The sequence below is a fragment of the Peromyscus maniculatus genome, chromosome 22, assembly GCF_049852395.1.
Source record: "Peromyscus maniculatus bairdii isolate BWxNUB_F1_BW_parent chromosome 22, HU_Pman_BW_mat_3.1, whole genome shotgun sequence".
NCBI classification, from domain to species: domain Eukaryota; kingdom Metazoa; phylum Chordata; class Mammalia; order Rodentia; family Cricetidae; genus Peromyscus; species Peromyscus maniculatus.
In genome coordinates this window covers 23,310,407-23,322,474 of record NC_134873.1, presented here as the reverse complement: position 1 = coordinate 23,322,474, position 12,068 = coordinate 23,310,407, and the positions used below count along the sequence as shown (strand labels likewise).

General features: G+C 49.7%; 1 protein-coding gene across 1 annotated transcript; it reads left to right on the top strand.

Annotated features, from left to right (window-relative positions):
- The first annotated feature begins 1,632 nt into the window (after positions 1 to 1,632).
- On the top strand, positions 1,633 to 2,049 carry LOC107401736 (rho-related GTP-binding protein RhoB-like). The gene has a single exon (XM_015999948.2). The coding sequence runs from the start codon at positions 1,648 to 1,650 to the stop codon at positions 2,047 to 2,049; it is 402 nt and encodes a 133-aa protein (XP_015855434.1). The 5' UTR covers positions 1,633 to 1,647.
- Positions 2,050 to 12,068: the final 10,019 nt, after the last annotated feature.

Here is a 12,068-nt window from a genome sequence, read left to right as displayed (position 1 = left end):
TTCCTAGTTGCTGACCATTTACAAGAAGAGAAAATAAAATCAGACACCTCTCACTGTCCTGTGGCCATACTCTCTGGACAGGCCAGTGTCTTTGGTAGGTAATGCCCACAGCCTGTAAAGTGACTGTCTCGTCCATCTCTGTTTTTCTACCCTCTCAGTGCCTGGCATGTAAGGCTGCCACATGCTCCATTGGCGAAAACAGTTCCGATCTCTTTCCCAGCATCGTTCTGTGTTCTTGGTAATATCCCTAAACAGCATCCTTTAGCCCAGTAAGCTTGAGGTTAAAGGTGTGGTGATATATTGCTTGCATACCCTAATAAAATTTGCCTGAAGATCAGAGAACAGAGCAAGCCACTAGATTAAACACGGAGGCCAGGCAGTGGGTGGCACACACACCTTTAATCCTAGCACTCAGGAGGCAGAGATCTGTCTAGATCTCTGTGAGTTCAAAACCACCCTGGACTACATGAGATGGACTCAGTCTAGGAGAGAAAACAGGGCCAGGCAGTAGTGGCCCACACCTTTAATCCCAGTGCTGGGAAGCACACACGCCTTTAGCCCCAGGAAGTGATGGCTGGGCAGAGCAAGGTCTATAAGGCGTGAGGAGACAGGAACTAGAGGCTTTTCAGCAGAAGCATCCCTTTCAGCAAGAGGCTTTTTCGGATGGGGGTCTTTTCAGGCTGAGGAGTTGGCGAGGTGAGACGTGGCAGTGGCTTGTTCCTTTGTCTCTCTGATCTTTCAGCGATTACCCCAATATCTGGCTCCTTTTTAAATATATATATATATATATATTAAAAGACCGTTTATATTTCGTGTTACATAAAGGAGACTGCTAGCTGCTCTAACAGACACCCTGGGGCCAGCACCATGTCAGCTGATGGCTTTGGACATAGACTTTGACATCGCTCCCATCTCTAGGCATCCGGCACCAATGCCAGAGGCTCATTCTGCCTCTGCAGCTGCTAAGATAGCAACAATTACTATGGGCGCCTAGCATCAGTGCCACTTATGAAGGATTGTGCTGTGCCAAGGACATTTTTATACTTATTTAATCCTCACTTAAAAAATGCTCTAAAGGATGGGGGTGGAGCTTAATTGGTAGAGTTCTTGCCTCGCATGCACAAAACGTTGGCTTTGATCCCCGGCGTGGATAAAACTTGTAATCCTAGTTCTTGGGAAGTGGAGCAGGAGGACCAGAAGTCCAAGGTCACTCTTGGCTACATAGTGAGTTAGAGGCCAGCCTGGGCTGCAGGATACCAAGTCACCAACCAACCAACCAACCAACAAATACTACTACAAGGTAAATATTATTGTTATTCGTTTATAAATGAAGATCCCAGAATCTTGATACTCACCTGAGCTGATACAGTTTGTAGTTTACAAGCCCCAGAGTTAAAATTTGGATTCAGAGCTCTCTCCCACTGCATCTCTCTCTCCAGCTCTGGACCTTGGGCATCCTATCTGCACCGAATGCCTCTACACAGGTGTGGTTGTCTTAGAGCCTCTTTGGGAATCTTCCTATTATACCATCCTCTCTCACGGTCTGCTTTCTGGGGACCCCCACCTGCAACAAGGATATTTTTGCAAGATTAGCTTGGGGGAGGTGAGCTTTGAAGAGCTGTCCACTGGCTTCTGTACAAAATTGCAATGCCTGGAGAGGTTCATGTCCTCAGCAGGAGGGACAGGCAATCTTGTGTTCTTAGCCTCAGCCAGGACGGGCTGGAAGTACTTCTGTGGGTGCCTGAGGCAAAGCACTTCTGCCCCAATGTGCCAATCATCCTGGTGGCCAACAAGAAAGACCTGCGCAGCGATGAGCATGTCCGCACGGAGCTGGCCCGAATGAAGCAGGAGCCAGTGCGCACGGATGACGGCCGCGCCATGGCGGTGCGCATCCAAGCCTATGACTACCTCGAGTGCTCGGCCAAGACCAAGGAGGGTGTGCGCGAGGTCTTCGAGACGGCCACAGGCACAGTGCTGCAGAAGCGCTATGGCACTGTTGGGGACTTGGAGACAGACAGCTCCCTGCCGCTCACTGGCCACCCAGTCTAGCCAAATCGGTGAACTTCCCAGTGAGAGACTCTGTCTCAAAAAAACAAGGTGGATGGCTCTTGCCGGTGGATAATTAAGGCTGACCTCTGGCATTCCCATGAGCAGGCCTGCACGTTACAGGCCTGCCTGCCCATGCCCTCACACACAGAAGCACTGTCAACCAAAGTTATTGCGAAAAGAAACACGCTTTTGAAATTAGCTATTGCGAAAAGAAACGTAGCTTTAGAAATGAGCTACTTTCTTGCCAGCATTGGGCAGCCTGTGGCTGTGACCTCAGGGTGTTGAGGCCCCCCTGATCATCTTATGGGACCATGACTTGGCCTGTGACAACAGCTGGAGGCTTTGGTTCTTTCAAGCCACCATGCCACCTTCTCAAGAGCTAATTTTCTTACGATATTAGTCTGTATAATTTTCCGACTCTGATGTTCTTGGTCTCCTGGATGAATTTCAGTTGCTCTTTTGACACCCCCCCAGAAAGCTTTCTTCTGTGCCCTAGGTGATCCACCTGCTAGACCCCAGACTCCCGAGGCTTTCTGAGTCCTCTTGGCCTTCTTGCTGGTTTCTCTTGACTAGATCACAGTAGGCTCCCCTTTCAGGCTGGCTACAGCTTTGTTAGCCTTTGAACACTCGTCCCTGGACACTGCAGCCTCAAAGGGGTCTTCCGTTCTTCAGACCTGTGGCGAAGGTTCTGAAGAAACGAGGAAGGGTTAGGTGTTGTATCCTGAAGGTGTCCTGTTGGGTGCGGGGCCTGCTTGCCCTCCTGGTGTGATTTATGGAGTCCCGGCTAAGAACAAGAAGCTTCCTTCAATTCTTTATCAGGGTTCCTCCAAAAATACCAAACAACTTTTACCCAGCTACTTTAGGGGACAGAAGTAGCATTTTTCATGGGTGAGCATAAATTAAGCGAACTTCTTTTTTCTTTTTATAGAGAGCAATAAATCAAAAGGGAGGGAGGAAAAAAAGAGCCTTTTGTGACCCATCTTGGTTCCCTGGGAACAGCAATAACCTGGCCTTGATCCCAAAAAGGAGTAGGAAACTATTTTTCATACTGAGTTCAGCTCGGTTTTCAGGAAAAATGAATTATGGTCCACTTGCCTGTAAGTTCAAATCCGTGTGTGTGTGTGTGTGTGTGTGTGTGTGTGTGTTTGCTGGTGTGGCATGTATCCCCATGGGTGTCCACCTGTCTAACTGGCTCTTATACTTTTTAAGTCTAAAGCAGACTTGGGATGTCACCGCTGAAATCCTGAGGGAACACCAGACCAGGGAAGAGGCAGACCCTTGGGGGAATGGGACTTACAAGAGGACATGGGTGTCAGTACTCCAAGTCATTCGTGTGAAGAGTCACAGCGATGCCCAGGGGACTACCTACTTTCTCTGCCTCATGCTGCTAGGGGTGCAACTGTGTGTGTGTGTGTGTGTGTGTGTGTGTGTTTGTGTGTGTGTGTGTGTATGTGTGTGTGTGTGTGTGTGTGTGTGTGTGTGTGTGTGTGTGTGTTGGAGGAGAGGGGTAGGGCTCTGACCTGAATTGTTCTGGTCCTCTGCTGCTTCAACAAAACTCAGGTGATGGCGCATGCCTTTAATCCCAGCACTCAGGAGGCAGAGGCAGGCAGATCTCTGTGAGTTCGAGGTCAGCCTGGTCTACAGAGTGAGTTTCAGGGGAGCCAGGGCTACACAGAGAAACCCTGTCTGGGGGTCAGGGGCCAAACAACAGCAATAACAAAATCCATCTCGGAACCACAACATCCCTGTTGCCTGCGCCCTGAGGCTGGTTCCCACTCCTTTTGAGGGGGCCTCCTACCTGGGTGTCTGGGTACCAAACCCAGACCCTAGGGTTGTTCATTCTCTTCTGGTTCATTTTTTTTTTCTTTTGTTCTTCCCTTCCTAAGACAGCCCAGAGTTCCCATTGCCTGCAATGGCTCTCCTTCTCTTGGCATTTTCTCCTGAGAACGCCCACTAGCCTGGGGTGGGAGGACTTTAAAATCAGCATTCCACTGCTGAAGAGAGAAGGGGGGAGGAGGGAGGGAGGAGAGAGAGAGAGAGAGAGAGAGAGAGAGAGAGAGAGAGAGAGAGAGAGAGAAGGAGGGAGGGAGAGAGCGAGCTTGCTCTAAGTGGCTATTTCAGCCGCTGCCCATGGAGACTTGGACCATATAGGAGAGAGACTGGATGGGGTTCCTGGGAGCCTGGGTCAAGCTGAGGAACTCATCATTTCTGCCTGTGCTGGACCCCGAGCCTGTGACGATGAACCATTAGAGGCAGGCAGTCAGAGAGAAGATGCTGAGTTATCCTGAGATTTCCCCCAGGATCCCCCGGGGTTCATCATGAGGGCAGCAGCTGAGGAAGCCTCCCAAGGGCCAGACTCAGTGCATGTCCACATGCATGTGTAATCCCCTCTGAGAGTCATGATAGTTGAGATGAGGCCAAAGGGTGAGACCCTACAGTGGGGTTAGTGTTCTTATTAAAAGAGGAAGAGGCCTGGTAAGATGCAGCCATGGGCGGGCTGGGAAGAGAGTCCTTACATAACCTGATCTGGGACTTCTAGTCTCTAAAAGGCTGTGGCTTTTACTGTTGAAACCACAGAATCTGTGGCTGGAGAGATTGGCTTAGTGATTAAGAGCCCCGGCAACTCCTAGCACCCACATGGTGCTCACAACAGTCTGTAACTCCAATTCCAGAGGATCTGGCATCCTCTTCCAGTCTCTGAAGGCACAGGGCACATGGTACACATACAGACATGCAGGCAAAAAAAAAAAAAAAAAAAAAAAAAAAAAAAAACCAAAAAACCCACAACATAAAATAAAGGAAGATACTTTAACCCACAGTGTCTGGGACCTTTTATTCTAGGCCTTACCTTATGTTATGTTCCTATCACTCTAGTTCCAGGGATAATCTACAGTGGTAGCACAGAGTCCAGCCATAGGAAGATGGGGCATGGGAAGGATCCAGATGTGGGGCAGGCCAGATGGGGTTAATACAGTCATGGGGAGGACCCAGGTGTGGGGCAGACCAGATGGGTCTAACCAGGAGTCTGCATGTGACCAGCCCCTTGTCTGGTTGCCCTGGCCTGCTTCCTTCCTTCCACCTAGGTTGGATGGGACAGGTAATTTTCTCAGACAACCTTCCTTGGAGGACGCAGTGATTTCTGGTCCAGACATGTAGTTTAGCACACGGCTGTGTAATTAAGCTGGGCTGTGGAGGTCCTGGCACTCAGCTCTGTCTGTGGTAAGGACGCCCAGGTCTGTCATGCAGCGGCCTGGCCTCCTTCAGTGGTTTTTCCTCCCATCCTGAGGAGAATATATTCACCTAGCTTCACTCCCAGGAAGCTGAACTGTAGGGGAGAAACATCCCCTGGGCGCATAGAGGGGTCACACCCTCCTCAGGGTTCTTTGCCTGGAGTATTCCCCAGCCCAGATTCTCCTTCTTAGCCAGTCGAATTTCTGCTGAAGAAACTTCAGAGTTTAAGGACTTGATGTCAGGGCCTCCCCGGTGGACCACAGCAGGTTTGGCTCCAGGTGGCATTGGAACATCTCCTTCTCTTCTCTCTCTTGGTTTTTTGAGGCAGGGTTTCTTTGTAGAGCCCTGGTTGTCCTGGAACTCACTCTGCAGACCAGGCTGGCCTTGAACTCACAGAGATACGCTTGCCTCTGCCTCCCAAGTGCTAGGATTAAAGGTGTGCACTGCCACCACCTGGCTCAGGGTCTCCTTTTCTCAGGGGTTTGGCCTCTTGGAGCAGCTGAAGGAGGAACGGGAAAGGGGACAGAGAATAGCCAGAGAAAGAGGGTCACACGGGGGGCCACATGATATGGGACAAGAACGGCGGCACTTGGGAGGAATCTAGCCCAAACCAGTGCTCAGAAGCCCTGGCATCCGAGGTCTGTGGTCCCTGATCTAACAGTTTGGGTGGCCGCCCTATTGTCTTGTATTTTAAGGAAAAGACACTTGAGAATGTAGGTAGTTGGGTGAGGGTCTATGGCCCACAGAAGACGGCATCTTTCCTACCTGACTCTGGCCCTTTGTGGGCTCAGGCTTCCCCCATAGCACCCACCTCTTTCTCTTGTTGGCGGCTGTTGGGAGTATACCCAAGGGGGTGTCTGCAGCCTGGCAGAAGGCAGGAGCTTGATCAGATCCAAGAGCCTGGGCCTCCAAGCTGCAGGAGGTGCATTGGCAGATCTGGCTGTGTTTAAAAATGCTTGGCACGGCTTTTAATAGGCGCGTATTCCCAAGTCACCCATATGAGAGCTCGTCCCTCAGAAGCCCACCCAAACTGTCCCGCGCGCCACTTTTTTCTACAGAAAGGGAGATGTAGGCCTGGAGGGGTGACTCAGGCCTTCTCCCTCAGCTTGCACAGCAGAGTAGGGTCACCTTGGTCCTGAGATTCCTAGGCAGGATGTGGGCTTGCAGCTTCTGAGCCTGGAGTATTTTCTAGGGACAGACCCTCTTCTGTACCACGTGGTACCTCTTAGGTGTCCAGCTTGTCTATTTCCAGCACGTGGGACAGACTACTCCCAGCCTGGTGTTTGTAAGTGCATCTCAAAGCTAGACTCTGCTTGCCAAAGACCTCAGCCTGCCACGGGGCATCTAGACCAGAGCTGTCGTGGATTCCACAAACCCAGGCACCCGGTCCCAAGTATGGGTTATAACTGTCCCCCAAGCCCTGGTCTCTGACAGCCTTCAAAATACTTCTGCTAAAATGTGAAGTGGTAGCTTTGTGGGGGAAGGAGCTCAGGGCAGTTTGGAAAAAACTCTTCGATTCTGCTTCATGCAGTTGATCTTGCCGCCTAGGGGTCTCCCACTCACTCTGAGAATGGATTTCCAAGTGTAACAGGGTGAGCGGGCCTCTGTATACTCTCACATGAACCTTTGCTCCACCCACCTCTTTCCTCTCCCTGCCCCTTTCCCTCCAAGGTACGACTCCTGGGGAGCAATTTGAGCAGCACTGCTTAACTACTTTCTCTGAAGAAAAAACTCGTCGACCAAGGTGGACCGGATTATTATGTCTCTTTCTCTTTGCTGAAGTACTTCCCAATCTATCTACTAAAGAAAAAAAAAAATCCCACCATCAGGATCTTTAATAAATGGGCTTTAATCAAGGGAATTATCAATGTGATTCATCCTCCCTCAGGGCACATCTGCAATTTATCTTTCAGCAAAGGGCTCGATGTCTTAATGCACAGGACCTTGGAACAATGGCCATTAATCCCATCTGTCCCCATGAGGAGGAAGAAGCATTTGATGTTAGTGCCCAGGGCGCTGACCCCATTAGGAATCTCTCCACTGGAGTCCCCATAACGCTGACATCTTAACTAAAAATGGAGCAAAAGATGCGTGGCACACAGTGCTCCGGGGGCGAGGCTGAGCCGGGCCGTGGTGACCCCTCCCTGTTCGTGGTGACAGTCGAGGCTGCTGGGCTCAGGAGTCGTGGGTGGTGGCTCAGCCCTGTCCACTGCCTTCCTTCCTTGTTCCTCTGGGGCTCAGCCCGGATGCTGCAAGGGGGAGGATGCTCCTAAGCATGGGGTGGTGGTGGTGGTGGTGGTTCTCGTAATGAACGAGGTCAGTAAAGTGGGAGCTGTTTCAGATCAGTCCCTGCCTTAGTCACCCAAATGGAGCCAATGCACCCTGACCCTATAATACCTACTGCCCAACAGGACCAGAGTCAGGAGCTAGAACTGGACTGGGGATATGGACTTGAATCTATCTATCTTTCTTCTTCCCAAGGGGGAATAGTTATATTTCTCTTTTTCAGCCCAGTGGAAAGGAAGGGCTGATTTTCCTCCCTACTCTTTCGATCCTCGCAGCCTCCGCCCCTGGGCCAGGCCTGGTAAACCAGAGACTCTGTGCACTCAGCCTTTGCCTATAGCCCATGGCAGCCCCCCCCCACCCCTGTTCTGCCTTGGACCCTGCTTGTCACAGTCCCAGATGCCAGAGGCCTGGAGGGGCTGCCATGACACTGTTCAGAACCGAATTATTCCTAGAATTACAGAACCCCTTATCGGAAAAAGTTCGACCCGTTTGGCAACTTTACTACATTTTCAGAACCAGAGAATTAGAGTTCGGTCAAACCTCAAGTTGGGAAAGGACTTGTATGTCCACTTTCTTTCCCACAAAGCACCCTCACACGAGCTTCTTTTTTCTCCATCTAGGTCTTCTTGCATAGAAGCCTGCCCTAGAGAGAAACATTCCCATGGCCTCTCCTGCCATTCCTGCACCTCTAGGAGACCTGTATTTATTGAAGTCAAGGAAGGGCCAATGGCAGCTTAGTGGCATGAAGTACAACGTGTTGCATTCTGGGTTGAGGCAGTGGAATGTCCTTGTGTTCTTCCCAGTGTCCTCTTTCCCTTTCCTTCTTTTTTGCTTGCACACTCAAGTTTGTGTGTGTGTGTGTGTGTGTGTGTGTGTGTGTGTGTGTGTGTGTGAAAGAGAGTGTATTTTGACTGCACCATGTGTGTGCCTGGTACTCTATAAAGTCAAAATAATGGTGTCAAGTCCCCTGCAACCAGAGTTGTGGATGGTTGTGAGCTACCATGTGGATGCTGGAAACCAAGCCTGGGTCATCTGCAAGAGCCACAAGGGTTGCTAACCACAGAACCGTCTCTCCCACCGATAATTTCTTACATCCGTATCCAAGCCACCACCAGGATCTGCAAGGAGTTCTCAGTCCAAGAGAGATGCCCAACTTCCACAGATTCTGCCTGAGGAAGAGAGAAACTTACAAAGTCAAGGGCTGCTTGGTAAAGTAGTATAGTGCAGCTTGTCCTGGAGGCTTCCAGTTTGTGTTTTGAATGTGTGGGGTGGGACTTCTCCAAGACAGATGCTGCTCAGGTCCTTGTTGAGCAGCTGTGAGCCGTAAAGGTCATGTTCCCTGGAACTCAAGTTGGCTTTCTCATACACACCTATCTCCCACCTCAGTAGGTGAATTTCATCCTGGGATACTGCTGCTGTCTCTGAAGTCATGGCTCTCAAGCCTCCATGTGTATCTGGATTGGTCAGTGGAGTTGTATAAACAGTGCGAGGCTCTGTCTCTCGGTAGATGTTATGAACTGAAGGTAGCCCCCTGAATTCCTGTGTTGAAGTCTTAAACCCCAACATGATGTTATTACCAGGCAGAGTCTTTGATGAGGTCACAAAGGCAGAGCCCCCCTGGATAATTAGTACCCTTATAAAAGCATCCACAGAGAGAGAGTTCAATCTCCCTCTTCCAGAGAATCAGTCTTCTATAGCCTTGAAGAGTGTCAGCACCCAAACCAACCATGGGAGGCTCTGGTATCCACTTCTAGCCTTGGGAACAGTGAGGAATAAATTTCTGTTGTTTATAAGCTGTTCCGTTTCTGACACTTTGCTATAGAAGCAAAGCTGGACTCAGGCGAGACAGCAGTTTAGAGCAAGACCCGCAAATGTGCATTTTCAGCAAGTTCCTGGGGACAGGGGAGTGCTGCCACAGGCACTCTGGGGACCAGCGACTGCTCTGTATATTCTGCTAGACCTCTCCAGGAGCCCGCTAGCCTGAGCTGTGCATGAACACAGAGGCACGCTGCTCTGCTCAGCTCCCCGATCTCTCCTCCGCTTCCTTTTCATTCAGCACCTTATTGCTCCCAGGGGGACAGTCTAACTTTGAAGTATTTCACAATCAGGATTCTCGTTCTTCATCTTTTATTGTTACCCATCCCACCCCCATCCCCCCAGGCCCCAAGTATGACTGACTTTTCTTAATTCCTTAGAAGCATCCGATAATCTTGCCAAGGGACTTGTTCTTTACCTGAAATCTCCACCCCCTCCCCCCAACCATCATTACTTCCAGGCTTCCAAACCATTCCACGCCAAAGACAATTTCAAAGCTCAGAAAGAGTGTCGGAGGCTTTTTAGGGAACAAAACTGTGTTGGTAGCTACACTTCATTGGGCAGGTGACTGAAGAGAATTTGTCCTTAACTTTTGAGAGATGGATGAAAGCTACTGGGCTTCCTTGCAGAAAACACATAAGAAAAAAAAATGGGGGAAATATTTAGGACACTTAAAACACCTGTAGTCCAAACAAATTCTGGGTCAAAGGAATGGTTACCAGTCTAGGGGTGAGATTTAGTTTTTTATCACCACAGCCAGCTTCAGAATCTCATGAAAGGGGCCTAAGCTCGCTGGACCTCAGTCGCTGTTTTAGTCAGTGTTCTATTGCTGTGAAGAGACACCATGACCAAGGCAACTCTTATAAAGGAAAAACGTTTAATTGGGGCTGGCTTACAGTTCAGAGGCTTAGCCCGTTATTTTCATGGTGGGGAGCATGGCGGCATGCAGGCAGACATGGTGCTGGAGAGGTAGCTGAGAGTTCTACATCTGGATCTGTAGGCAGGAGAGAGAGAGAGACAGAGAGAGAGAGAGACAGAGAGAGAGAGAGAGAGAGAGACAGAGAGAGAGAGAGAGAGAGAGAGAGACAGAGAGAGACAGAGAGACAGAGAGACTCTGGTCTTGACTTGAGCGTTTGAAACCTCAAAGTCCACCCCCATTGACACACTTCCTCTTCCAACAAGGCCATGCCTCCTAATCCATCTAAATAGTGCCATTCCCCGGTGACCAAATATTCAAATCTAGAAGCCTATGGGGGGCATTCTCATTCACATCACCACAGTGTCCTTCCTTATAAGACAGCCAAGATGCTACTGGTCACCCAAGGAACGTGAGAGGACTGGTTCCCCTCTGGTGCACTGGAGGTTTCACTGAGAGCCATTTTCTGGACTTTTTAATGCAAAGAAACTGCTAAGGGGTTCCTCAGCTAATACCGGAACCAGGATATGAAAGTCAGACCAGAGAAAGACCTGAATTCTTTTTTAAAAATACCACTAGCATGTATTTATGTATCTCAAGGGTTAAATAAAAACCCACAAATCTCCCAGGGGCCGGCAACACACACTTCAAGCTCTAACTCAGTTGCCTCCTCCGCTGTGGGACCTTAGCGGAGAATGTGACCTGGATACTCTGGTTGATCAAATTGATTCTCAGATGCAGCTTTGGGTTCTAAGTGGGAAGTAGAAATGAAACAATCATTTCCTCCCTAAATCCAAAGCTCTCATCAGCCTCTCTGGCCCCAAATCCCAGAGATGAAGGTCAAGAAGGGGATGGGGAGCCAGGGATCTGATTCTCCCAAGCTGATGCTGGACCGGTGAAGGCTGCTGAGGGGAAGGTGAGGTCCTTCACCATCAGGAGGACAGGAACTGAGGGGCAGACTTAAACAGTGTGCCCAAGGTCACAGAACTGCAGGGTGATGAGGTCGGAGTTTGAAATCACATCTATGGAGATGGAGGTCCGCTCTCTTTTCATGAACATGGAATAAATAGCTCTTTCCCCCTCATCAGAGGACCCTTCCACCCCCTACACACAAGCTCCTGCTTCTGTTCAGAGTGCATATGAGGACCACCCTCATCCAAGCTGGTTATGGCTGGTCCCTATGCCACAGTCAAGGGAGAACATCCAAGCAAAGCACCGTCTTGGCTGCTGATCCTTGCCATGGCAGGTTCCTGCCCGAGGGCCGGCCTGTTGCCAGGAGCCACAATTGTGATCACAGCTGAGAAACGACAGCCTAATCATAATGATGGTAACAATATAATAAAGGTAACAATTGCTACCTGGCAGTGGTGGCGCACGCCTTTAATCCCAGCACTCGGGAGGCAGAGACAGGAGGATCTCTGTGAGTTCGAGGCCAGCCTGGTCTACAAAGGGAGAGCCAGGACCAAAAAAATAAATAAATAAAAAAATCTAAGGTACACCAAGGTTGATCTAAGCACCTTGCCCATATTGGTGTGTCTAACTTCTTTTTTTAAAAATTTTTATTACCATACATCAATGATATGCACTAATGGGGTTTCATCGTGATGTTTCCATACATGTATGCAATGTACTTTGACCACATTTGCCGTTGCTCTCCTTTTTCTCCTCCCACACCTACAAATCTCTTTCCTCTTCTCACTCTAGTCCCCCAACCTCCTTGCCTTTTGTTTGTTGGTTTGTGAGCCAGTGGGTTCAGTTAGAATTAGTTACA